We start from the raw sequence: 25229 nt of genomic DNA on the forward strand, positions 1-25229 counted from the left end.
ATGAGAAAGGCTTCGCGCCATACATCATGGTTTTCTGTTAACCGACTAAACAGGGCTTGGATGTTTATAAACTGTAAGTGTCATGTCTTTACATTGCTAATAGTGTCGAATAATTACGTTACATTTTAAGTGCATCAGTTATTTTTACATGTCACATCATATTTACAACAGAAATAGAGATTTGTGTATTGGCAGGACGTTAGCATTAAGTAAAACATAGATCGGACTATCTCATTATTTCTCTAACGTGATTTTATTCCAGATATTTTACAATTTGCTGTCTCGATAACTTACCTGAACTCTTTAGAAGTAAATTTGACATGTTATAATTGTTAGATTTTACAGCTAACATTATGTACATGAGTCACGCTCGATTTTTCTAAATTTGGCATAATGTGAAATGTGGATTGTCATGTTGATGTCTGTACATGTACTTATAAATGTTGTAACTTTTGTAGTTTCTCACCCTCTCCGAGGAGGCAATAAAACAACTCAAGTCTGAAGCTTGTTACTGCATAGTGAGAAAAGTTTAGTACTACACATTCATACGCCATGGATATCGGTACATGCAGTCTACCAGATCGACATCTACGATCAGTGAGGACGCTTACTCAACAAGCCCTAATGCTATTCGAGGACAAAGTAGAGAAATATAATGACAGACTCCGAGATGTAAGAAGAGACATTGAAACGGTGATTCTAGAATTTGAAGATGTCCGTCCAACGGAGGAAAATGTTCTACGAGCTATGAAGTCTGACCTTATCCACTTTGCTAATCAGTACAACAGTCTGTCCAATGAATATGTGTCATACTTAAAAGGAACAAGAACAGCAGCTAGCTTAAGGGAAGAGGCCTCACACAGGCTAGTTGCATCATCAGTTCGTGGTAAAGTTGACTACATGATAACTGAGATTGAAAGTAGACTTACGGATAATGTGCCATCCTACACACAATTTGCAGAAAGTAACGGTCAAACTGAAGGATTACCACTCCGTGTTAAAGAAGAAGTGGTGAGAAACTTGAGTTATTCTTCTCTCAACAAAAAATCATCTGTAGGAAAGCGTAGGCATAGCGTCACATCTCAAGTCCCCTCAACAACTGGCTCAAACCTCAGCACTATCATCCAACGCCAAGCAGCTAAAGTGGGCCTGCAAACTGCAAAATTGGACCTGAAGTTTGCAGAAGAGGAAGCGGAGCTCCTAAGGAAGCAAGCAGCCATCGAAGCAGAGCGAAAGATTTTGGAAAGTCGCAAAGCAGTTGCTGTAGCCCAGACTACATTTGAAGCATTAGAAACACTCGCTAATGACACAGAAAAAGGAGATATCCTCGAAGAGTGTGCAGAGAAGGAGCAGTGTCAACAAGACACCTTAGAACGGACAAAACAGTACGTACGTAACTTGAAAGAAAATCAGGAAGACCAGGTTAGCGTTTTGTCCATAAGAAGCTTCAAGAACTTTTGTAACCCAAAACATTCCACACCGTGTGAGAAGAATCAGGATCTTACATCCAATCTGAACCCATCAGCCAAGCCATTCTCCCCATATGGGTTCGATCACCTCACGAGGTATATTGCCAAAAAGGACCTGATATCTTCACGTTTTTAGCTCACCTGAGCTGAAAGCTCAAGTGAGCTTTTCTGATCACTTTTTGTCCGTCGTCCGTCCGTCCGTCTGTCCGTCTGTAAACTTTTTACATTTTGAACTTCTTCTCTAAAACCGCTTATCCAATTTCAACCAAATTTGGCACAAAGCATCCTTATGGGAGGGCGAATATAAATTGCAGAAATAAAAGTCCGATCTGTTTTCAAAGCGGAGAAAACCTTGAAAATGTAGAAAAAGGGGGGTGCATTTTTAAAAATCTTCTTCTCAAGAACTAATTAGTTCAATTCAACGTAGTTTAGCATAAATTATCCTTATGGGAAGGAAAATATAAATTGCAAAGATTAAGTGCTAATTCTGATTCAAATCTGAGTTATTACGAAAATTATAATAAAGGAAAGGCGTGTTTCAATCAGTTTAATAGCTTCGGGTTCGGCATACGGAAAAATGGGTAGGCAAGACTTCTGAGCAAAACAAAAGATTGGCAGTTATAGATCTCGTAAAATTTGATCAAGGCATTTTACTACTACACAAATTTACATTGTTACAAAATCGAACTATTAATTTCTACTTCTTTAACGCAATGGTTGGATTAATTAATAAAGGTGTAAAATAACATGATATAATCCGACATTTTTAAGTCCGACTTAACATATATGTAATTGGCGGGTAGATAGCGTCTTTTTTTTCCCGCCACAATTCAGCGAACGAACTCAAGATGTCAGCATCGAAAAAGTTGAAGCTAGAAGAGGATAAAACAACTGTATCGGGTTTCGTCCAAAACGTTTCTCCCATTCGCACGAGTAGGACGAATTCTCGGTACTTCAATGCAGTCGTTCAAACCAAAAGAAATGAGTTTAACAGAATCGCCTGTTTCGATGTTTCAAAACACTCAGTACTTACGGATGCTAGTCGAGCACAAACCCCCCTTAAATTGTCGGATGTACAACTAGTACCGAGCAGGATTGACTCTTCAAAATCTGAAGTTTTGTTAAACTACAAAACCAAGATAGAAGTGTGTAGAACTCTGGACTTTAACTACAAAAAATCTCCAGACGACGATGACAAGACGGGTGAAAAAGTCAAAACCCTTGCAGAAGTCCAAGCCACCCCGGAACACAACAAGGTATTTATCGGATAAAACGAAGATAATCGCCCCCATATTAGCTAGTATTTTATAAAAATTTTAAAAAGTGCTTGTATTTATCATAGTTATCACGCGCGGATTCAGTTTTATTTTCAGGGGGGAAGGGGGGGGGGGTTCCGAGGGTTGAATTATAGACTTTTAGGCCCCAACAAAGACGTTTAGGACCCAAGATGTTTAGGACCCAAGCTGTCTAGGCACCAATTTCAAAATGTTTCGGCACCTATTTGAATTATGTATCTCTTAAGCAGTTTTAAAGGAAGTGAACATGAAAAAAATAATTGTTGCTTAATAAATTATAAAAGCCTTTTGAAACTTAAAAATGAGGTCTGTTACCTATTTGTTTATTTCTATCAAGAGATTTTATCAATTTAACACTCTCAGTGAAAGGTTTATGGAGGTAATCCATTATTCCCCAGCATGCATCTGTTCTCTGACGTAGATAAGCCACATTGCTGCTGGTGACTGGGTCAATGTTGGAACTAGGCCAGTGTTTATGTACAGAGTTGATAAAAGTTGAGGAAAAAATTATGCCTTAATGTGAAGAAAAATTTTGTGTACTGTCATGAGAAGACAAGGATTTAGTACATTTCTATAAATGAACCTCAGATAACTATTTCTGATTTGTACAAAAAATGAATATAGATAAATTAATTTGTGAAAAATAAGACCATCACATTCCAGATGTTTTTGTACGGAGATGCATGTGGCAGTCAGTGTTTACATAAATAAAATGCTGTTTTATATTAGATTTCAATTTAAATTAATATAAAATTGTAATTCCATTTTCCATGCGGGGTTTCTTACCGTTACTTTTTATTTAAATGCCCTGGAAATTTTTCTGATTTGTTTTTTTTTATACATAAGATCTTGATGATATGTACGCCGGTTCTGTTTATGCTGTCAGAAGAATAACAGGACTAAGACACTTTTAAAAAGTCAGGATGCTGTGCAATGCACCTTGTGTGCTCATTTATGTAGCACACATAATGTTCAAACTCATAAACAAGAAATTCCCGAGTGCAAGAAAAAATAGGTCACAATAACACTGATCCACGGACATTCCGTTCTAGTTACATGTCACATTAACTGCTGGTGGGAATGCATCATTCTGAGATCCAAAATCTTCCTCCATAAGCACTGTTTAAAATGACAACCCTTTACATTCCTTTCAAGTTTCCATTCACATTTTGATGATGGCATTTTATCCCTGTTACTACACGTGTGTAAAAATGCAATGTGTCTCACTGACGGCAGCATCAGTGCTGCCCTCTCTTAGATGCTTAGAGATAACCCAGCACGGAGGTAATGATTTTAACAATATGGCAGCGCTCATGGATTGCAAGAATTAGTAATTCTAAGTGGTATATCTTTTTACTGAAGAAAGCTCTGTCTAAACGGTTTTCAGATATCATTATACTCATCAAACAGACAAATTTGAGCCCTTGATAATTTTTTCATGTTCACTTCCTTTAAGAAAATAAATGCATTTTTGTTAAATTTGGAGAAAATGAATTATATAAAAATTGCGATGTCAGAGCTGAGATTCATGACTAGAACACAAAATTAAAGTTATATGAGGGTATGCATTTTAATTAGTATTCATATTTGATAATTGGTTTGTTGTCCATTATTGGAATTATACAAAGTTTGAATATTTAAAAACAGTCTTTTATCATTGGTTATCTTCAACCGTCTACTTGAACACAAGTGATTTATGTAATCATTCCAGCAGAAAGATATCTCGACAATTATAAAACTTCGCTGTTATAATTATGCTTATTCTAAAGGTGGGTCGCGGGTTTACCCCATAAAAAATCTCACGAAAAAACATACCCTGAAAATTTGTCATGATGTATATATGCTTCCAATCTGCATTTCCAACTTACGATTCTTATATGAAAACTAAGACTTGGTATGAATTACTACTTTAGTATTTACACTATAGACCTAAATCAAATTACTTTATTATAACTAAGAGCATTTGACGTTAAAAATGTAAAGCGGGACACCTTGAGATGTCTCCTTTATGATGTCATAAACAAATGCGCCAAAAAGAGCCATTCGAGTTGTCTAAATTGTGTACAGAATTTGATGACGAAAGCAAACCCGCGACCTACCTTAACTATAGATGCAGGTGATGAATATATTTCTCAGGGATATTTTTTAGAATATTCATGAAATTTATTTAACAGGCATGCAAAGCAAGTACACCTTAGATTCATGTTTGAGTTAATTAATTATTTTAAGTGGAAAAACCCATACATGTGTAGAATATGTGATATTTATAACAGATTTAGATAAATTATTGCTTAAAATTGCTTAAAGAACACTAGCCTCTTCATAATTTACTTCTCAAGAGTGGTGTGAAACACCCATTGTAGTACAGCTTTGGACCCCCTACCCCCTTCTACATCCATGCATAATTATAGTTGAAAGAAGCATGTTTGAAAATCATATATGTTACCTTAAATTTGTAATGTTTAAAACTGCATGGTCCATTTTTTTTTTATCTACTACAGTATCAAATAATATTTCATACAAAATAATTTTTGCCTATTTACATGTACACCAGCAAAATTATTAAAATTAAAAATATTTAGAATAGTTAAAAATAATTTCATTATGGCAAATGCCCAAATACAAAGAAACAAAAATAAACCAAATGTATCATGCGAATTGGAATTGTATGGATTTGTCCCCTAAATGTTTGCATTTATTCATGTTCTGCCTTAATTGTAAACAAAACATATTTTTAGAAATAATAGTAAACAAAATGTGCACACTGGTTTATTTTTTATTTGCCAAAACATTATGATCTCTATTAAACGACATATATCAAATCCATATTAAAATCTTAAAATTTTTTAGTGTAGAGCAAAAATCATTATATGCAATAGAATTTGTTTGATAATATGTTATATATTATTGTACTTCAATGTTAAATTCTGATATTTAATTAATTTAAATGTAGTTGAGAATCTGTTCCGTTACCCCCAGCAACACACTTGGCGAAGAGTAACAGTATATAAATAGGGCCTGTTTGGGAGGGTAACAGTTGAAATTGACTCCCCGAGAAAACCGTTGTCAAGCGATGCGAAGCGGAGTTTGACACTGGTTTTCGAGGGGAGTCAATTTCAACTGTTATCCTCCCAAACAGGCACTATTTATTTTATTATACTGAATGTCTTCATTTTAGAGAAATTTTTACCGGTTTTATATACAAAGGATGTGAATTCTACTGCAAATCGTACGCGCAATATTTACGCGCATGTAACAATTCATTGTGTTACCTGTTGCCAAGTGTGTTGCTAACGCTGAGGGTAATAGAACGGATTATTAATTGCGTCTAAACCAATCAAATTTCAGTATTTAACATGTAAGTATAACAAAACGAATTGTTACATACTATAAATAAATAAATAGTGCCTGTTTAGGAAAATAAGAGTTGAAATTGACAACCCTCGAAACACACACACACACTGTGTACAAGTCAAAATATTTTGTAAAAAAACCTTTTTTTACCAAGTTAAAATACTAGACTTGTGTCATTCTCAGAATGTTAAAAGATTTTTTTCTTTAGAATGTTATGTCATCTGCGTTTGTTTCCTTAGGTTGCTGTAGAGGTCAGAGTCTTGTCAGTGTCTCAACAAACGGTACAAGTAGTGAGGGAATCGCCCATAAAACGCCAAGAAATTACAGTTGCTGATTCTACCGCTGCAATGAAGCTCACCATTTGGGAAGATTTGGTATCCAAACTGGAAGTTGACAAAAGCTACAAGATCCTTCACTTATCCACAAGACTCTTCCAAAATGCAAAATCAATTACCTCTACAAAACAGACGACCATTTCACAGATTCCTGACATCATCAACTGTGCGCCAGCGATAGACTCTGATGTAATCACAAAGGAAGGCAAAATCACCCAAGCAGGACTTACACTTAGTTACCTGTGCGACAATTGTAAATCAAAAGTTGATTTCAGTAATCAAAAGTTTGTCAGATGCCAGTTTTGCAAACTAAAAATGACCAAAGAGTCACTGCACAGGTCCATCAGCGGAACCTTGTGTTTCTCGTCTGGATATGAAAAATACAAACTCACTATTTTTTCTTCAGTCTTGTTAACATTAGCAACGACAAACAATCTAGATTCAGATGACAGTGAGGTACTTGAAGAATATTTGCTGTCAAATTCGTTCAAAATCTCTTTCTCGCAAGACAACAAAACTGTGTTAGACATCAAACTTTTCGTTCCAAACACGTGAATCAAAATGCTCATTTTGTTTTGCACAGTTTAGCTAGAACTTTTGCATTTTGATATTAATCATGTTACTTTTAACTTTACTTTGTTGTCCATATTTGTTCAACATCTTCATACATGCTCTAAAATTTGTTCAAGATGTTATTCGAACGGGACAACAGAACTTTGTTTTGCATACTATTGCTTAAACTGGATTTTAGTATTGTTCATGTTAAATTATGACATAACTTTGTTGTTCCTTATCTATCCATCAACTTCATATTTGTTGTGAAATTCACTCAATTTATCATTTACGCAGGACAGCAAAACTGTTGGACATCAAACTATTAATATAGAATCTGTAACTCAAATTGCTTTATTTGTTTTCATAATATTACTAGAACTGTCCATTTTGGTATTATTCATGTGAAATTGTTTTTAAATTTCTTTTTTTCCCCTTATATGTACGGCAATTATTTTTATGTTTCATAACTCATAATTAAGTGTTCATTTTTTTTGTTCCTTATCACACATTACATCTGTTGTTCTTTTATTTTTTATATGGCAGGTAACATTTCCTATTTCATTTTTATTTATTTACATTTCTACAAATGTAAAATATACCTTTTTATATTACATGCAAGATGCATATTCAATTAATGATCAACCATATTATTCATACAGTACACAAACATGCTGATATAATAAAAAAAAATTGCAGAATTATTTATTTTTTTTAAATGATCTCTTTAAGCCTCGAAATTAACATGACCCATTTTGATTTTTAAGTTTAACACTACTGCACTGCTGAAATGTATGAAACATTTTTTTGCATGCTTTTTTATCTTATTTGTTGCAACAAAGAGCAATATATTTTAATTTTTTGTTGTTGTTGGTTTTGTTTGTCTTTATTTAGACTAGAAAAACTGTTTTTATGCAATGTGCATATTTTTTGTGGGTTTTTTCCTTATTAAATTGATGGTTATTTACTATTTACTGCTTTATTTTTCTTTCAAATACATGTATATATGATTCATGGCTTTCAATAAGATCTTGTATTTTTCAAGGGTAGCGTAGTACACCTATAACTTAAATGTCTTTGTTCATTTTCTAATTTTTACTTCCTCAATTTTTCAATTGATCTAAAAAAAGTAGACTAACTCCTTGATAATTCACTTTTTTATTGTAAATTAAAGAAATCTTTGATACAACACAAGGTTGTCTCTAAAAATTGAAGTAGAAGGAGGAAATGAAAAAGTAGAAGGGGGTCTGGGGGTCTTGCTGATAGCTACATTGTGTTTGAAATGGGAAAATAGTCATGTAATTGAGGCATTATAGGTGGGGGAATTCCCCACCTCCTGGGTTTTGGAGACAACCCTGCAACAGAAAGTTAGGGGGAGGAAGGCAATTCCTCCCTGATACTATGTGCCTGTATTCAAAATTCTGACTAAACTGTCTTTTTTTTTTTTAAAACTGACAGTTACAACTTATTTGCATTTTTATTTATGTCAGCTTTTACAGTTTAGGCAAACTTCTATGGCCTAATAAGTGCATAAGCAGAGGAAGTTTTATATATAAAGAAAATATCATATCGACATCTATATCCGTCTCAATGCCAAATTTATTCTGTATTTCTAAAGTTTTGGTAGTTAATTTTAATCAACTTCTATGCAGTTAACCTGCCAAACCAAAAGTGGAACAGTATTTGGGCTGAAGCACAAATCGTGATCACTGGCAAAACTTAAAAATAATTGATATATCTGTACTTATGCAATCAGAAGCATGTTCAATGTATAATTACATTGAAAATACCCTGATTTTAAATGGAACAAATATTTTACTTTTTTAGTCGTATGTATTCCTACTCCATAGTTAAATATTGTTTGTATACAATTTTTCAAAAATATTTCGATTACTAATACATGTACATCGTAAAATTTGATGGCATTTATTTTTTTCACGACATCATTTCTGGTGGGTTTATGTCTACAATAGCTCAGAAATCTTGTAGATAAAGCCTCATAATTCATATTACAATAAAAAGTGTGTAATTATTCAAATACAGCTAAGAAACCACTTGCCATGCAAAATTACATTTAAAAGTAAATTAATGATCAATAAAGCCAACTTTCCGTTAGTACTTCTGTACTTTGATTTTAAATTGGTAATTAAATAACCCCATTCTTAGGTCACCTTAGTCACTTGGATCACCTATTGTTATCTATTTTTGTCCATCTGTTGTAAACTTTTAAACATGTTATTCTTCACCAAAAGCACTTCATCAATTTCATCATTTAGCATGAGCAACTATTTTTATGGGTAAAGGAGTTTATTTTGTGAATTTCATGGCCCACTGGCAATCTGCAATCATTGTTCAGGTGAGCGTTGTGGCCCATGGGCCTCTTGTTCTACTTATGATGATAATCCAACCCACTACTCATCATGGAAAGCGACATTCCACAACATAGTCACAGAAGTACAGGCATCACCTCTAGAGCATCTTGATTTGCTCGTCAGATGGCTGGGACCAGATTCCACCAAGCAAGTACAAAGCATCCGCTCAGCGAACGTACAGGACCCAGAAAAGGCATTAAAACTTGCATGGGAACGCCTTGACACACGTTTTGGAAGTCCAGAAATAATTCAACACACACTTCAACAAAGGATCTTAGATTTTCCAAAACTTCAAAATCACCAGAGGAAAGAATTCTTTGATCTAGCAGATCTTGCAACTGAAATTGAAGGAATCAAGAGTGATGATCAGAACGCAATCACACTAGCCTATTTTGACTCTTCCTATGGTGTAAACAAACTTGTGTCTAAACTGCCATTCAATCTACAAGAAAAATGGACTCATAAAGCAAGTGACTATAAATTGCACCATAACGGACAGTTTCCACCATTTACTTACTTCACTTCTTTCCTTCAAAATATTGCAAAAATGAAAAATGACCCAGGATTTGTATATGAGTCAGATAATCAGAAGCAAACGCAGAGAAGTGGTGGACGAAGTGTATACCAAAGAAACCCCCCTCCAAGAAATGTGTCAACTAGAACGACAGAAGTAGCTGTGTGTCAGTCAGATGTGACAATCTGTCCATTGCATGGAAAAAACCACTCCCTAAATGAATGCAGAGCCTCTAGAAGAAAGGATGAAGTTCATTCGCATGAAACAGATTTGTTTTAAGTGTTGTGCAGACCAGCGTCACCTTGCCAAAAACTGCAAATCCAAGGTGCAATGCAGCATCTGTAATGCTTATTCACATCCCACAGCATTACACCCCAACTTGATCCAGGATGAAGGGGAGTCGAGCGCTTCCAAGGTATCAACATCCTGTACACAGATATGTGGAACTACCCGTTCCACCAACAGATCATGCGCCAAGATACTGAAGGTTCGTGTACACCCTATAAACAAACCGGAGGAAGTTCGGATTGTTTATGCCATAGTGGATGATCAGAGTAATCAAACTCTGGCAACTTCTACACTCTTTGACTTTTTCCATGAAAGAGGCCCAGAACATAACTACATTTTAGTGTCATGTGCCGGGAAGAAACCTGTATTTGGTCGACAAGGTGTAGGATATATTGTGCAATCTATGGACAAGACTTGCTCATTTGAACTTCCTACCCTTCTGGAATGTGATGAAATTCCAAACAACAGGGATGAAATTCCGACCCCCCAGATAGCACGTCAATTCACTCATCTGCAAGATATTGCGTCTTGTATACAACGGATAGACAACAAAGTGCAGATAGAACTGTTGATCGGCAGAGATCTTTTGGAGGTCCACCACGTGATGGAACAGAAAATAGGAAAAGTTTCCTTACCATTTGCACAGAAGCTTCCACTAGGATGGGTTATACTCGGCAGAGTATGCTTAAATAACACTCATGTCTCAGAAGTCGTTAACACAAACAAGACCTTTGTACTCTCAAACGGAAGGCCTACCCTTTTTGAGCCTTGTAAAAATCAGCTATTTGTAGTCAGCAGTGTTTTCCAGAAAACAGAACACGACGAAAAACTTGGACCATCCATAGACGATCAAAAGTTCATTGAAATTATGAATTCTTCCTTCAAGAAAGATGCAGATGGGCGATGGACTGCACCCCTGCCTTTTAAGGAGAATAGACCCATTCTACCCAATAACAAAACTCAAGCCCTTAAACGAGCTCTGATGTTAGACAACAGCTTTCGACGTAACCCAACGAAGCATCGTCATGCTCAAGATTTCATGCAGAAAATCTTTGACCACGGGCATGCCGAGATAGCACCACCGATTTCAATGGATTCTGAATGCTGGTACTTACCATTGTTTGGGGTATACCGCCCTAAAAAGCCTGACTCCATACGTATGGTCTTCGATTCTTCGGCCAGGCATGAGGGATTAGCATTGAATGATGTTCTGTTCAAGGGGCCAGACCTAACCAACAATCTCTTAGGAGTTCTTCTGCGGTTCCGCAAGGATGAGATAGCCATCACTGGAGACATAGAGCAGATGTTCTATAATTTCAAGGTTACAGAGAAAGACAGAGACTTTTTGAGATTCCTTTGGCACCCTGATGTGATCTTGATACACCGCTCAAGGAATACAGAATGACTGTACACGTATTTGGAAATACACCTTCTCCCTCGATTGCGACGTATGGACTACACAAGGCTGTTCAACATGCAGACACAGATGTACAAGATTTTGTCAACTGGAACTTTTATGTTGACGACGGTCTGACGAGCTGTACCAGTGAAGAAGAGGCCGTCAGTCTGATGAGGAGAACACAACAGGCGCTTAGCATAGGAGGACGACTTCGACTGCATAAGATTGCTTCCAACTCAAAAGCCGTTTTGCAGCAGTTTGTTAACGATGATCTCTCCAAAGACCTGAAACACCTTGATTTCGGATGTGACACACTACCAGTCCAGAGAAGTCTAGGAGTTTCCTGGGACACTGAAACCGATTCTATCATATTCCAAGTCTCAAAGGACCTGAAACCCTTTACCCGCAGAGGGGTACTGTCGACAATCAACAGTCTGTTTGACCCGATAGGATTCACGGCTCCTGTCACATTGCAAGGAAAGCTTTTTCTTCGGGAGGTAATGTCAACAGTGAAACAAGTAGGTTGGGATGAACCACTTCAAGAAAACTTCCTCATCCGTTGGGAAAACTGGGTAAACTCGCTTCAGTGTTTAGAGGACCTCAGTGACTTCAGCAGACGATGTCAGTGTCCATATCTTCTGCGATGCTTCAAAGGAAGCCATTGCAGCTGTAGCCTATCTTAGAGTCAGTACAGGCAATGTTACAGATGTAGGATTTTTAGTGGGAAAGGCAAAGGTGGCTCCGACACACGGTCACACCATTCCCCGTTTGGAGTTATGCGCGGGAGTTCTTGCTACTGAATTAGCAGAAACTGTAAAAGAAGAATTGGACATTGCAAAGAGTGCATTTCGCTTTTATTCAGACAGCAGAGTAGTTCTAGGCTACATCTCAGCTGAGGCGAGACGATTTCATGTCTATGTGTGCAATCGTGTGAGTCGCATAAGATCCTTTTGTGGACCTGAGCAGTGGGGCTACATATCTACTGAATCCAACCCAGCTGATATCGCCACCAGAAGTTTTAAGACTTCCAGTCTTCCGCATAGTGTATGGCTACAAGGACCAGAATTTCTTGTCAATGAATATGTTCATGTGAACGAGTATTTCCCTGTAGTCGAGGCGGATGACGATGTAGAGATCAGGAAAGAAGTTGTGAACCTGAAGACTGAGACATCAGATCCTCCAGAAAAAGTATTATCCTTGACTGCCAGATTTACGAAATTCTCATCTTGGAATAGTCTCAAGAGAGCTATCACAAACTTAAGGAAGATTGCTGTGGGCTTCTAAAGAGAAATACAAAGTCATCACTAACCTGTAGAGCAGTTCATCATAAAAGAAGTCCAACATGAAGTGTATCAAGAAGAGGTGCAATCAATCATGAAGGGGAGTAAACCACCTAAAAACAGCTCACTTCTTTCCCTAAATCCTGTCTTAGATCCAAACGGAATCCTTCGAGTTGGAGGACGGCTGCAGCACATCTCCACTAATCGACCATATGAAGACGATCATCATCCAATCATCATACCCAAAGGCCATCATATTGCACTTCTCCTAGTACGTCATTTTCACAGTAACATACAACATCAAGGACGTCACTTAACAGAATGTGCTATACGAGCAGCTGGCTTTTGGCTTGTGGGTGGAAAGCGACTAATCATTTCTGTGCTTAGGAGTTGCGTCACATGCAAAAAACTTAGAGGCAGCTTTGGCTGGACAAAAATGGCAGACTTACCTAGAGACCGTTTAGAGACCGGGCCACCATTCACATTTGTTGGATTCGACACCTTTGGACCCTGGCCTATTGTTTACAGGAAGACACGAGGCATGCAAAGAAACCATAACCGCTGGGCCATTCTATTCACATGTATGGTGTCCAGAGCTGTCCACGTCGAACTCATTGAGGAGTTAAGCAGTCCTTCCTTCATCAATGCTCTTCGCAGATTTATGGCCATTCGTGGACCTGTTAAACAATTCAGGTCGGACAGAGGCACCAATTTTGTTGGTGGTGTGAAAGAGCTAGAGTTGGATGCCCAATTTATTGAGAAGGGCCCTGTAGCCAATTACTTGAAGAATAACAGAATTTCTTGGATCTTCAACCCACCCCATGCCTCGCACTTCGGAGGAGTTTGGGAACGTATGATTGGTTGTTGTAGACGGATCCTAGATGCCTTGTTACTACAAAACAAACATGATCTAACACACGAAGTCCTATCAACTTTTATGCTTGAAGTTTGTGCCATTCTAAATGCACGACCTTTAGTGCCAGTATCAACGGACCCAAATAAACCAGAGGTATTATCACCTTGTCAGCTGCTTACTCAAAAGAATCCTTTGGATGATTTTGACCTACCGAGCTGCGACAAGAAAGATGCTATCAAAAACCAGTGGAAGAGAGTACAGTATCTTGCCGACAACTTTTGGACCCGCTGGCGCTCGGAGTATCTTCACCTTCTTCAGACCCGACCAAAATGGGAATCGCCAGGAATCCACTTCAATAAAGGTGACATTGTGCTTCTGAAAGACAGTGAATCCCCCAGAAACCATTGGCCGATGGGAGTAATCGAAGAAGCCTTCAAAAGCGAAGATGAACTCGTTCGCAAGGTCAAAGTGCGGGTAATGCGAGGGGATACGTCCACTTCCTATGTACGTCCGATCACCCAACTTGTGAAGCTCCTTGAGGTTAAGTGAGTGTGCCATCGAAATATGACATAAACGTTTGTATTCGTGTGTGCAATCGGATTTATTGTATTATGTACTTTTACATGATATCGGTACCAGTTTAGTATCAGAATATTTTGTCAAATTTGATTATATTTTCAGATATTGATATAGTTTGCTTAAATGTTGATTTCTAGTCAAAATCAGAAGGGGAGTGTGTTGTTACTTGTTTTGATAATTTTTCAATTTTATCCGGTTTGAGATTGTTTAGGTTTATCTAATATCCGGAGGGATATTTTCATAATGAGAAAGGCTTCGCGCCATACATCATGGTTTTCTGTTAACCGACTAAACAGGGCTTGGATGTTTATAAACTGTAAGTGTCATGTCTTTACATTGCTAATAGTGTCGAATAATTACGTTACATTTTAAGTGCATCAGTTATTTTTACATGTCACATCATATTTACAACAGAAATAGAGATTTGTGTATTGGCAGGACGTTAGCATTAAGTCAATCTGATTAAAATAAGATCTTTGATCCGCTCTGACAAATTCGATGTCGCTACACAAAGATCTGAAGACATCCCGTACAGGGTCACGTCAGAATGAACTTTGTATTAACCAATGAAATCTACGCTGGCAAAGTCGTTAGAGGCTTCGCCAATTTGATAAGTCTCGAGGGTCTCCGAACGATAAAGCTTAAAATTTACTTCCGAAAGAAAAAAATGGCGGCGCCCACGAATAAACAAGACATTGGCAGTACCCCTAAAAAAGTGTACCCGCTAGGGAATTCCTGTCTTGTATGCGGCTTTTCATTTACACAGAAGTTAGTTGATAGTGATGGCAACACCACTATCAAAAAGTATTTAGACAAGAAGCTTCGCCTTTCCGTAGAACGACTGAAAATCGTGAAGGATGTGTGTAACATTACAAACGACGTCATATTCACTAGTGATACCGGTGTGTGCCAAAAGTGCTTCAGAAACATTGAAAAGGTCCTTAAAATTGAGAAGGAAGCAGCGACGCTCCGGGACTCTTTTAAGGCGTCTGTCCAAGTTACGATGCAAAGGTTTGTCAATCCACTGTATAACATTTAGCTGATCATGGATATCATTCTGTCCCTTTTAAAACGGCAATTTAGTAGAATTATTTTGATTTTAACACTGTTATGTTTAAAAAAAAAATCGCCAGATTCAGTCAGATTACAACTATAATCTCTCATGAAAATATGTTCCTTTTGTAAAAGATAACTGACAAGCAATAATGTCATGTTGAACAGGGTTTAATTGTGTAATAATAGCCCATTGTAATTAATGTTTGTTAACATCATAATTAATCCACCTAATTATTACATGATTGTCTTTATTGGCTATTATTTTAAGAAATTAGTTTGTAAAGCAGGGTGTTTAAAATAAAGGGGCTTAACTAATATCCTATGTAGTTATGGTCATCCTGATCCACATGTAATGATTTGATATAATTATTTATACATGTATAATGTTTGTTAACTTTCAATTAATTAGTAAAATATAAAACCACCTAAAGCTTTACAACATCGTTGTAGGCTAAGTGTCTGCGTGCCTTCCCCATCTAAATTTTTTATGGAAAAGAGAGAGATGAGGAGTCCATTGAAGGAAAATGTTCAGGTAAAGAGGGTCCGAACCAATCAAACAGATGATCTGCTCTTAGTGCCCATCAGACGGGTAACGCCTGTCAAGCTTGTTCAAATTCAGCCTGCTCCTCAGATGGTGGATACAAGCTCCAGCTCTGTAATTACAAGCAAAGCACGTCGTTCTCTCGGGGGTGACTTTAGCAAAAAGGTACACATTTGTCATTTAGTAAAGAATGTGTGATATTGTTTTAGTTTATTTTTGGATATGGGTCCAAAAAAATAAACTTTTTAAGTCCAGTTTTTGCATTTTGTCTGATGTCTTTTTCTGTTTTAAACCAGATCAAATTTCAAATGAAATCCAGATCAAATGTCAGTATTAAAGTTTATAAGAATGTCCTATCAATAATTTTAAAAAATCTAGAATATGTTATTTTTATGTAACTAAAACATGATCAATTTGGGATAATCAGCATTGCATAGGTTTATTTCTACTGCCTTCCAATGTGAATGTGTTTTTTAATTGAAGACCAAATCATGTGTCAGAATTTTAATGAATTGAGTATTTGTCATAAATTTTAGGAGAATAAAGCTGATAAACATGACACTGTTTATAAAAATGGAGAAGTTGAGGTATAGTGTTCATGATTAAGTTTAGGTTTAGATATTTACTAAACTTATATGTTGGTCAATTTTTTTTCTGATGAAAATTTATTGTCAGTTGATTATACTGACAAGTTCAACTCTGAATTCAGTGGCGTCGGAAGCAAATTGAAAGGGGGGGGGGGGGGGCTTTATAGACTCATCAGAAATCTTGAAAAGCAAACAAAAAGGATTATGGTTATGGTTATGCCTACTTTTACACCCCCCCCCCCCCCCCCCGGTTCCGACGCCAATATAATTAATATGTGTTATATATGAACATGAATGTGATATATCATGTTTTCCATTCTGCATGTTGTGTAGGCACAGCTATGCCTTATTTTGTCATTATTTTCAGTACGGATCAATGATCATCTTCTAATTTGAATGAAAACTTGAAAACAATATAGTAGATCATACTCATAGATTACTGCTAGTATATATTGAAATTTTTGCAATATATACAAAATAGATCAAAGAAGAAGTGATCAGTAATCCCATTCATATTGTTAAAAGTTTGACTGCTTTCCTTTTTGTTTGTTTGTTTATTTGTTTGTTTGTCTATATTACTTAATGTACTTATGTATGTCATAAGTTTGTTCTTAATTTTGTTCTTTATTTTGTTGATAGATATCAACACTCTAGAATATGCCTCAAGATGTTCTTTAATTTGTCAAATATTGACAAATATTTGCATAACTATGAAGGAAAGGATTTCTATTCATAACTGCTGTACATGTAAGACTCGTATAAATAAATGAAATACTTAATAATTATAATGAAGCTAAGCACGACTTGTAAATGGAAAATTTATCATTATCATTATATGCAATATTTTTATTTAGCCCTATAATGCCTTACCTATCTTACATGTATGGATATATTTACATTGAAAATAATGCTTGACTTCTATAAAATTATAAAAAGTTGAACAGTAAATATACCATGGCAGTGTAAAAAAGTAATAATCAACTGTACATGAAAATGCACCATAAACACAAATTGCACTTTATGCATATACATTGTGAAATCAGGTGTAGTGAGTGTGAATTGAATTTATGTGTACCCATTGAATGATTACTGAGAATACTGAAAAACTGTCTTTTTGCTGGTCATGTTAAGCTTATATCAAATTATTCAAAGTACATTTTAAATATTAGCCCTTCAATGTGATTATCATGCAAATCAGCTAATTTTTTAATATACTTACTCTTATTAAAGGTATATGTGCATTACCCAAGTGGAAAGAAAACAGCCCTGATTACTTCGGAAGTTCACAGAAGCATTTGCCGAACAATAGTGGGAGGAAACAATGTTGAAAGGACCATTGTTAACAACCTTTGCTCATCTCACCCTGAGGAGGTTACAAATGGGGCAGCGAAAATGATCAAGGAAGAGGCACTTGCTCTTTGTAAGAGGGGGTCGGGGTCCATTCTCCAGAGTAAGGACTTTAAAGATTTTTTTGAATTTAAGTGGCAGCAAATGAAGGAAGAACTCCAAAGAAGATGCCCTACAATTCTTTCTTTACTATCAGCTGTAGTAAGTGACCAGGAGCTCTCCAGTGATAGCAAATCAGTCATCCATGTTATGGTATCTGCTGCCATTGCATTGCATGGGAGAAACCAGGAAATGTCCCTTTTCCAGTACATGATTGCCTTTGTGTTAACTCATGGTGGATGTATTCAAAGGGTATGATTATTAACAATGTTATATATTGCCTATGTACATAATTCAGTAGCAAAACAAATACAGGTACAAGCAATTAATTTTTGCTTGCAAGAGTCAAAGGCTAAAAAAAAACCTTTCCTATTGCTTATTACCTTATGTTAACTTCTCAACCAACCAAACTTGGTACAACCTGCCTTCGGGGGGATTAGGGGGGGGGGGGGGGGGGGCTCTACAATAGGGGACCAATGGTTTAAGTCTTGTAAAATACTGTATGGAATTATTTTGATGCATGTTTGTATTGTTATGTAGGATATTGAACGACTGTCAAATATTGGATTATGTGTACATCCGAAGACCATTCATAGAAAATTAGAAACTTGGAAGGAACTAGTAGATTTGAAAGTGAAAGAAATGAGGGATTCCTGGGCTGATAGTGGAAATGTGAAATATCAATTAGTCGGGGACAATTGGGACAAGAACATTTTGCCATCTTACAGGATTTCAGAACGAGGAACACTGTCACTGCATCTCTTCAACGTCATTGCGGTTCAAGATAGAGTTCCACCCTTATCGGATCTCCACAGAATAGAGGAAAGAGATGCCAAACAAATCTGTGAATTTATACCGTCTGTTGCTGAGCAAAAACAATTGATGAGAGAATTAGTGTTCATATTTGCAACTTCCATTATTGAGCACAATCCTCAACTTCAAAGGGTGTACAGCTCTATTTATCCAAAGCATTTGGATCACCCTTACAGTCATTTCTCTGGGCTAAAAACATTCCAAGTAATTATTACACATTTATTATATACTATTGTCAATAAACGTGACTGTTAGATTCAATAAGATATCTAGCATTTCAATTACGGTAATAATGAACAATGACTGGTTAAAGAATAGTTTCTAAATTATATTTTCAGTACCCTCTTGGACTGTTTGACTGTAATGAAAACAAGACCCAAGAACTCATTGCTCTTATGAAGAAACTTTCCAATGACTTCATACCACAGAAGAATGGAAACATTGTTGAGCCTGTGTTTTTTGGAGGTAAATATTATTTTGTCTTTAGGCTATACTTGTAATTTTATAACATAAGAAATGTGTAATATTTGTAGATGTTAATTTAATTATCCAAATTCCAAAATAATGATTTTTTTGCCAGAATATTATTTAAAGTTTTGATATTCAATTTAAGGTAAGTGCTGATTGTAGAAAACATTGATATTGTAGGGGACAGATTAACAGACGAGAGAGTTCAATCAGCTCAAAAAGCTATGAAGAATGCAGTAACAGCAAGAGAAAAATTAGAAGGGTTTATTTCCAAAATAGAAGATTTTCATAGGCTGATGAATTTCTTAGAGGTACCTATCTAATTTTTTTTTAATAATTCTTAACGTTTTGTTTGTCTTTGTTTCAAGATAAATTGTGAGACTTATTTGCCGAATGAAAAAGATTCAAAAAGTTATTAGAGAGCATTTCTCTTTCTTAACATCTTTTGAGTTTTCTCTTTATCCCTTATGGTATATGTATCAAGTTGACTAGTTTTATATTATTATTTAATCATGATTATGTTATAGGCAATAGCCAAGCTGACTTTCAGCACAGAGAGTGGACAAGATCCTGGGACTCTTTATTTCTACAGAAATCTGTTGAACCATAGAGGTGTGAAAGGTGAAGTGAAGAACGCATATCGCCCTTACAAGCTCCTTTTCTACACTGTATTTGATGCCATTTGTCAGTTGCTTCTCCTTCATCATTTCCACCTGACAGAAGCTGATTCGAACATCCCATTTCCAGAGGGATTCCAGGAACTATCAAAGAAGGATAAAGTGGAATGGTTGAACTTGGTGGCAAGTGAAATCTTACAGACATGGTTTTTTGAAAATGAAGAAGACATTTGTAAAGAATTGAGGGAAGTGTTAGATGATCCACAACACTCGGAGAACTACTGGTTGTCTGGTGCACTTGAAAATGAACGTTTGAAATGTCACTTTTGCGAAGCAACATATGCCTGCGTGGGTTCTCTTCAAGCACATGAGCAAAAGAAGCATGATGTTCAAATTCCTCCAAAGAAGCCCAAAACCAAAAAGAAGAGCAGAGATGAGCTTCAAGATTATGTTGTCATGTTATTTAAACTTTTAATTATTCACAAAAACTTGGACACAGCAGTCGACATGGGGGATGGGGAGCGGTCAGTTAGGTCAGCTAAATACGAATTGCCTCTTTACAACAAGACAAACAAAGTGAAATACCTAATAGGCTCTATTCATCTGACAGCCTTAACTTCATGTACTGGGATACTTCCTGAAGATCTTAGGCAAAGACTTGTTGCAAACAGATTCGTCAATCTTCAAGGTGGACAAAATAACAACATAGCACTCGATGAATACCTTGAAATGGTTAACCGTGACAGTAAAGTGGCATGCACTGGAAATCAGACAAAGGAGAGCATCATTCTTCATTCCAAGGAATATCCGCACTTGGTAAATTTTGTTAAACATTTCGATGAAATTGCAAGTGTACGTCAGAAGAAAGGTTTCCATCATCTACCTTCATATCAAAGTGATGTCCAAAAAGTTCTACAGGATCTACTGCAGAATGATATTCTCGTGTATGACCCTAACAGAACATTTCGCTGTCAAAAACTTATCATTGATAGGAATCCATATGTGAACTGTTTTACAAAACTTCCTATAATGATTCATCGACATAAACCAAATCTGCCATATTGTCGACTTAGGAATATGCAATATTAAATCTGGACTTTGTTTATGTTAGATTATACATGTACATGTACCAGCTTGGTACTTGCACACGTATGTTTATGTACATGTATGTTATAAAACTTTGTATGATGTTCTAAGAATCAGTTGTCAAGAACTACAAGCAAGTTTGTGTACATCCTGCCTTATGTGCATGGCATTTTTTTTTAAATTTTGTAGTACATATGTGTATCAAAATATGTTAAATGATTACCAGTAAGTCCTAGGATTGCAGGATTTTGTGCACGGCAATTTTTTTAAAATTGTGTAGTACAGATGTTATTGTATCAAAATATGTTAGATGAATAAGTCCTAGGATTGCAGGATTTGTTGTTGTATTCTCAGTTCCTACTATTGTTGATGCTATTTTACCAAAACATGTCCAATGGAAAATTATTGAAGTAGCGAAAATGGTGGGTGAGCAGACAGGCAACTGAATTTAAAATATGCATATTCAAAACATCTGCATGCATTTTTGTAATTAAGATATATTTTGTAACAAATATTTTCAAGTCAACAAATTTATTTTGTATGTCACATAAGAATTTTTACAGCTATAGTTCGCATTCCTACAAAGAATGCCATATCTGCACTTATTATGGTACCTGTAATTTTATGTTGAACTATAAAAAAAGAACAAATGTTTGTATCGTACATTGAGTTGGATTTAATATTTCTAATGCTTCATAACATATCACAATAGCAACTGTTCTTATCAGATTTCAAGGTTAAAGTTCAATTCTGAGGCAAATGTACTTTCCCAACAGTCCTCTGTATTTTCTGAATTATCACTACAAGTACTGTCCGTGTCAGTTAGAACTTCATTCTCTAAAAGTCTCTCTAAAAGAAGTAGTTCACAATTGTCACATTTACAACCTTTTTGGCAAATATCACAACAAGTATGTACTCCTGTGTCTTTTTTTAGTTCTTTTAAATCCGAGTCCATCAAAAAATGCCTCATAATATTCAATCTTCTGCAGTCACTTGAACAAAGAATCTCTTTCATATCTTTATTTAAACGCCGCAGATGATAGGAATTAAACAGTATCATTGCTATTGACTGTTCACCATTTCTTCCTATTCTACCTATTTCTTGAACTAAATCTACAATATTGTCAGGCATTCCAAACAAAATAACAAAACAACAATTTGACACATCAATACCCATTCCCAATGCATTTGTACATATAACTAATCTTTTCTTACTACTGTTTGTTTTATCTCCCAAAAACTTAACTATTTCTTCCTTTTTGGATGGGGGAGTTTCTGAATGAAACATATCAATTAAGGAGCCAAATGTCTCCTCATCCAGCTCTTTAGAAAAATAAGAGTAAAGTTTTGACACATCATTAATACTGTAACAATACAACAGGGTTTTTGGAAAATCACCAGCCAATTGTTTCAAACCATCTACAAGCCATGACATTGCAATTTCCAGTTCATTTGAAACTTTACACACTGAAAGTTTAATGTTGGCTTTGTTTGGAGACTTGAAAATTTCCACAGTGTTTGGTCCAAAACACAACTGCTTCATTACTCGTTTCTTAATTTTTTGTGTGCAGGTTGCACTCAATGCCACAACATTGGCTTGTGGAAATAAAGAACGCAGTTCTCCAACAGAAGCAAACCACTTTCTGAAAGCTTGTTTATTTAGTCCACTTATGTCTTCACCCCTGAAAAATAAAGGACCACATGATCATGATGTTTTACTCTATAATTACTGTGGAATCATTTTTATTCGTGGGGGTCAATGTTCATGGACAGCCAAAATTGTCCTGGTTCATGGGGACGTTATTTAGTTGGTAGTAATCGGGACAACTTTAATGAATATTAAACAATGCTTGTATATATGTTTGTGGGAATGTAAATTCGTGGGCTAGGATTACCCACGAAAGCCATCAACATTGGTCCTCCACGAACAACAATGATTCCACAGTATTATAGTCTAAACTTAAAATACTGGTTCAGTGTTTTAGCTATAATATTTCAGTAGATTGAAAAAAAAACCTTATTTTGATTAACTCTGCCAATTGAAAAATATGCCTATGTGTGACATTTATTTCAGCAGATTGAAAAGAAACTGTTGCTTACAGCAGTTACCAATTCTCAACAAAACATTACAAATATAAACATTCGAACGACAGCATCAATTTTAATCTCTGTAAACCATTATTCAGAGAAAGTTATGGAAGCCTGGAATATAATTACCATGTTGCAATGGTGTGGAACTCGTCTATAACGATGGAACAAACTTTTAACTTAGTTATGCCCTCTCTCCACCCAGCATCATTTATAACTCGTTCTGGAGATGCATATATGATATCTATTTCCCCATTCAGGATACGGGCATCGCTTTCTACACTTGATCCTGTAAACAATGTACATGTAATTAATCTTCAGTTGACTTCAACTTCAAGTATGGCGAGGGGAAGTCCAGGAGAGGGTGTTATTATTTGAACAGTTCAAACACGTTTACTCATTAATATTGTTACATTGTAATAGTAGTGGGTCATTGAAATAATTCAGAAAAATACCATACCTATGTATGCTGCCGAAACACTTTTTATTGTTGCTAACTTCGCCACCTGGTCCTGCATCAATGCAACTAAAGGACAGCACACTAACATGACACTTTGGTTAAAATCTGCTCTTATCTCGCGAATAACCGGCAAGAATACGTGAAAAGGAAGCGATTTTCCAAATCCTGTTGGCAATATAACTAAACAGTCTTTCCTTTCGACTAATATATCCAATATTTGTCTCTGTTCCGGCTTTAAAGAGTCAATACTAAAACTTGACAACGATTTCTTCAATGCTTCATCTGTGTCCGCCATTTTTAAAGCTATACCGAGCATGAAATGAAAAGCGTACAGTGATTGGTTAATATGAAAGAGTTTCATTGGCTGACCCTGGGTCATGAAAGTTCATTCTGACGTGACCCTGTACGGGATGTCTTCAGATCTTTGTGTAGCGACATCGAATTTGTCAGAGCGGATCAAAGATCTTATTTTAATCAGATTGGCATTAAGTAAAACATAGATCGGACTATCTCATTATTTCTCTAACGTGATTTTATTCCAGATATTTTACAATTTGCTGTCTCGATAACTTACCTGAACTCTTTAGAAGTAAATTTGACATGTTATAATTGTTAGATTTTACAGCTAACATTATGTACATGAGTCACGCTCGATTTTTCTAAATTTGGCATAATGTGAAATGTGGATTGTCATGTTGATGTCTGTACATGTACTTATAAATGTTGTAACTTTTGTAGTTTCTCACCCTCTCCGAGGAGGCAATAAAACAACTCAAGTCTGAAGCTTGTTACTGCATATAGTCAAATTTGTTTCTGATGGATGAAGAGGTGAAAAATCACAACAATTTGAGGAATAAACACTACTAGAGCATCTTTCAATGGAGTCTGCCATATTGATGCCCCGATGCATTATGGGAAACGGGAGATAACTCTTGTGGTTAAAATTGGGAGAAGGGACTTAACTTTAGAAGCAAAATATTTAATAGCATGGAGAAAACACAAAAAATTAACAATTCTATATGAAAGCAAAAATTAAAATAAAAATATTTTTATCATGAAAAGCAATTTCTTTGAATGCTTTTTGTAAATATCATTAATTTAAAATGGGTGAATTTTAATGATATTCTATAGAAATTCAACCAAACCCATTATTTACCTTGGGGGTGAATATCACAATATACCAAAGAAATGGGTTTTTTTTAATTCATAAAGTTAAAGAGGTTTAATTTGAATGACAATTGAAAAGAAATTAACAAATTTAAAATTTAATGTGTGTAATGCTTGCATAGGGCCTGCCTGACTCTTACACGGAGCAGTACTTAAGCGGTTGCTTTAGATGGAGTAAATATCCATCTAGGAGAAAACAGGCTGAATGTAAATAGTGATCATAATGTTGGTGATGAAGTGAATTACGAGGATTGTCGTTTCAGTGAGGATATGGAAGATGGTGTGCTTTGTAGTGATATAAATGTACCATGTGAAAGTGACTCTAGAAGTGCGACTAGAGTAGAAAGTTAAGGTCGTGAGCAACGTCCAAAAAGAAGTGTTAAAATTCCCCGTCAATACGGAGATTTTCAGTTATACTAATGATAGGGTAATATCTGTTAAGTTGTTTTATTTTTATACTTTTATTTAGTAATCGTGACTTTAAAAACTGTGAGTTTTATTTGTAGGTGGCAAAGTATGTGTGTAATATCTGGGAGAAGTTCAGGTCAGAAAGCCTGTATGCAGCAAACAGACATGTGCAAGAGCAGCACAGTGGATTTAAGTTGAA

At 35.9% G+C, this 25229-nt stretch overlaps 6 protein-coding genes across 6 annotated transcripts; 5 read left to right on the forward strand and 1 right to left on the reverse strand.

Annotated features, from left to right (window-relative positions):
• Window positions 1–1605, forward strand: LOC128174677 (uncharacterized). Its single transcript, XM_052840170.1, has 2 exons — window positions 1–73; window positions 459–1605. The coding sequence occupies exon 2, from the start codon at window positions 553–555 to the stop codon at window positions 1603–1605; it is 1053 nt and encodes a 350-aa protein (XP_052696130.1). The 5' UTR covers window positions 1–73; window positions 459–552.
• A 51-nt stretch (window positions 1606–1656) lies between these two features.
• Window positions 1657–9234, forward strand: LOC128172672 (uncharacterized). The gene is made up of 2 exons (XM_052838445.1): window positions 1657–2725; window positions 6358–9234. Exons 1-2 carry the CDS (start codon window positions 2318–2320, stop codon window positions 7006–7008), a joined length of 1059 nt encoding a protein of 352 aa, XP_052694405.1. The 5' UTR covers window positions 1657–2317; the 3' UTR covers window positions 7009–9234.
• An 874-nt stretch (window positions 9235–10108) lies between these two features.
• On the forward strand, window positions 10109–11584 carry LOC128174679 (uncharacterized). Its single transcript, XM_052840171.1, has one exon. The coding sequence runs from the start codon at window positions 10109–10111 to the stop codon at window positions 11582–11584; it is 1476 nt and encodes a 491-aa protein (XP_052696131.1).
• Window positions 11585–13294: 1710 nt separating this feature from the next.
• Window positions 13295–14263, forward strand: LOC128174680 (uncharacterized). Its single transcript, XM_052840172.1, has one exon. The coding sequence runs from the start codon at window positions 13295–13297 to the stop codon at window positions 14261–14263; it is 969 nt and encodes a 322-aa protein (XP_052696132.1).
• A 562-nt stretch (window positions 14264–14825) lies between these two features.
• Window positions 14826–20910, forward strand: LOC128172629 (uncharacterized). Its single transcript, XM_052838402.1, has 7 exons — window positions 14826–15304; window positions 15800–16055; window positions 17708–18175; window positions 18464–18940; window positions 19075–19201; window positions 19385–19515; window positions 19732–20910. The coding sequence occupies exons 1-7, from the start codon at window positions 14841–14843 to the stop codon at window positions 20908–20910; spliced, it is 3102 nt and encodes a 1033-aa protein (XP_052694362.1). The 5' UTR covers window positions 14826–14840.
• A 708-nt stretch (window positions 20911–21618) lies between these two features.
• Window positions 21619–23936, reverse strand: LOC128172649 (bifunctional 3'-5' exonuclease/ATP-dependent helicase WRN-like). Its single transcript, XM_052838424.1, has 3 exons — window positions 23456–23936; window positions 23125–23284; window positions 21619–22589 (listed from the first exon to the last, which is right to left on the reverse strand). The coding sequence occupies exons 1-3, from the start codon at window positions 23832–23834 to the stop codon at window positions 21632–21634; spliced, it is 1497 nt and encodes a 498-aa protein (XP_052694384.1). The 5' UTR covers window positions 23835–23936; the 3' UTR covers window positions 21619–21631.
• Between the last annotated feature and the right edge of the window lie 1293 nt (window positions 23937–25229).

Source organism: Crassostrea angulata, chromosome 2 (genome assembly GCF_025612915.1).
Source record: "Crassostrea angulata isolate pt1a10 chromosome 2, ASM2561291v2, whole genome shotgun sequence".
In the NCBI taxonomy this organism is placed as follows: domain Eukaryota; kingdom Metazoa; phylum Mollusca; class Bivalvia; order Ostreida; family Ostreidae; genus Magallana; species Magallana angulata.

Coding starts and splice junctions, on each gene's coding strand:
- LOC128174677 (XM_052840170.1), top strand. CDS start 553: ATGGATATCGGTACATGCAGTCTACCAGATCGACATCTACGATCAGTG.
- LOC128172672 (XM_052838445.1), top strand. CDS start 2,318: ATGTCAGCATCGAAAAAGTTGAAGCTAGAAGAGGATAAAACAACTGTA. Junction 2,726..6,357: donor CCACCCCGGAACACAACAAG/GTATTTATCGGA, acceptor TTGTTTCCTTAG/GTTGCTGTAGAGGTCAGAGT.
- LOC128174679 (XM_052840171.1), top strand. CDS start 10,109: ATGAATGCAGAGCCTCTAGAAGAAAGGATGAAGTTCATTCGCATGAAA.
- LOC128174680 (XM_052840172.1), top strand. CDS start 13,295: ATGGCAGACTTACCTAGAGACCGTTTAGAGACCGGGCCACCATTCACA.
- LOC128172629 (XM_052838402.1), top strand. CDS start 14,841: ATGAACTTTGTATTAACCAATGAAATCTACGCTGGCAAAGTCGTTAGA. Junction 18,176..18,463: donor ATGGTGGATGTATTCAAAGG/GTATGATTATTA, acceptor ATTGTTATGTAG/GATATTGAACGACTGTCAAA. Junction 19,516..19,731: donor GGCTGATGAATTTCTTAGAG/GTACCTATCTAA, acceptor ATTATGTTATAG/GCAATAGCCAAGCTGACTTT.
- LOC128172649 (XM_052838424.1), bottom strand. CDS start 23,834: ATGACCCAGGGTCAGCCAATGAAACTCTTTCATATTAACCAATCACTG. Junction 23,285..23,455: donor TGTTTCGGCAGCATACATAG/GTATGGTATTTT, acceptor CATTGTTTACAG/GATCAAGTGTAGAAAGCGAT. Junction 22,590..23,124: donor TTCCACACCATTGCAACATG/GTAATTATATTC, acceptor TTTATTTTTCAG/GGGTGAAGACATAAGTGGAC.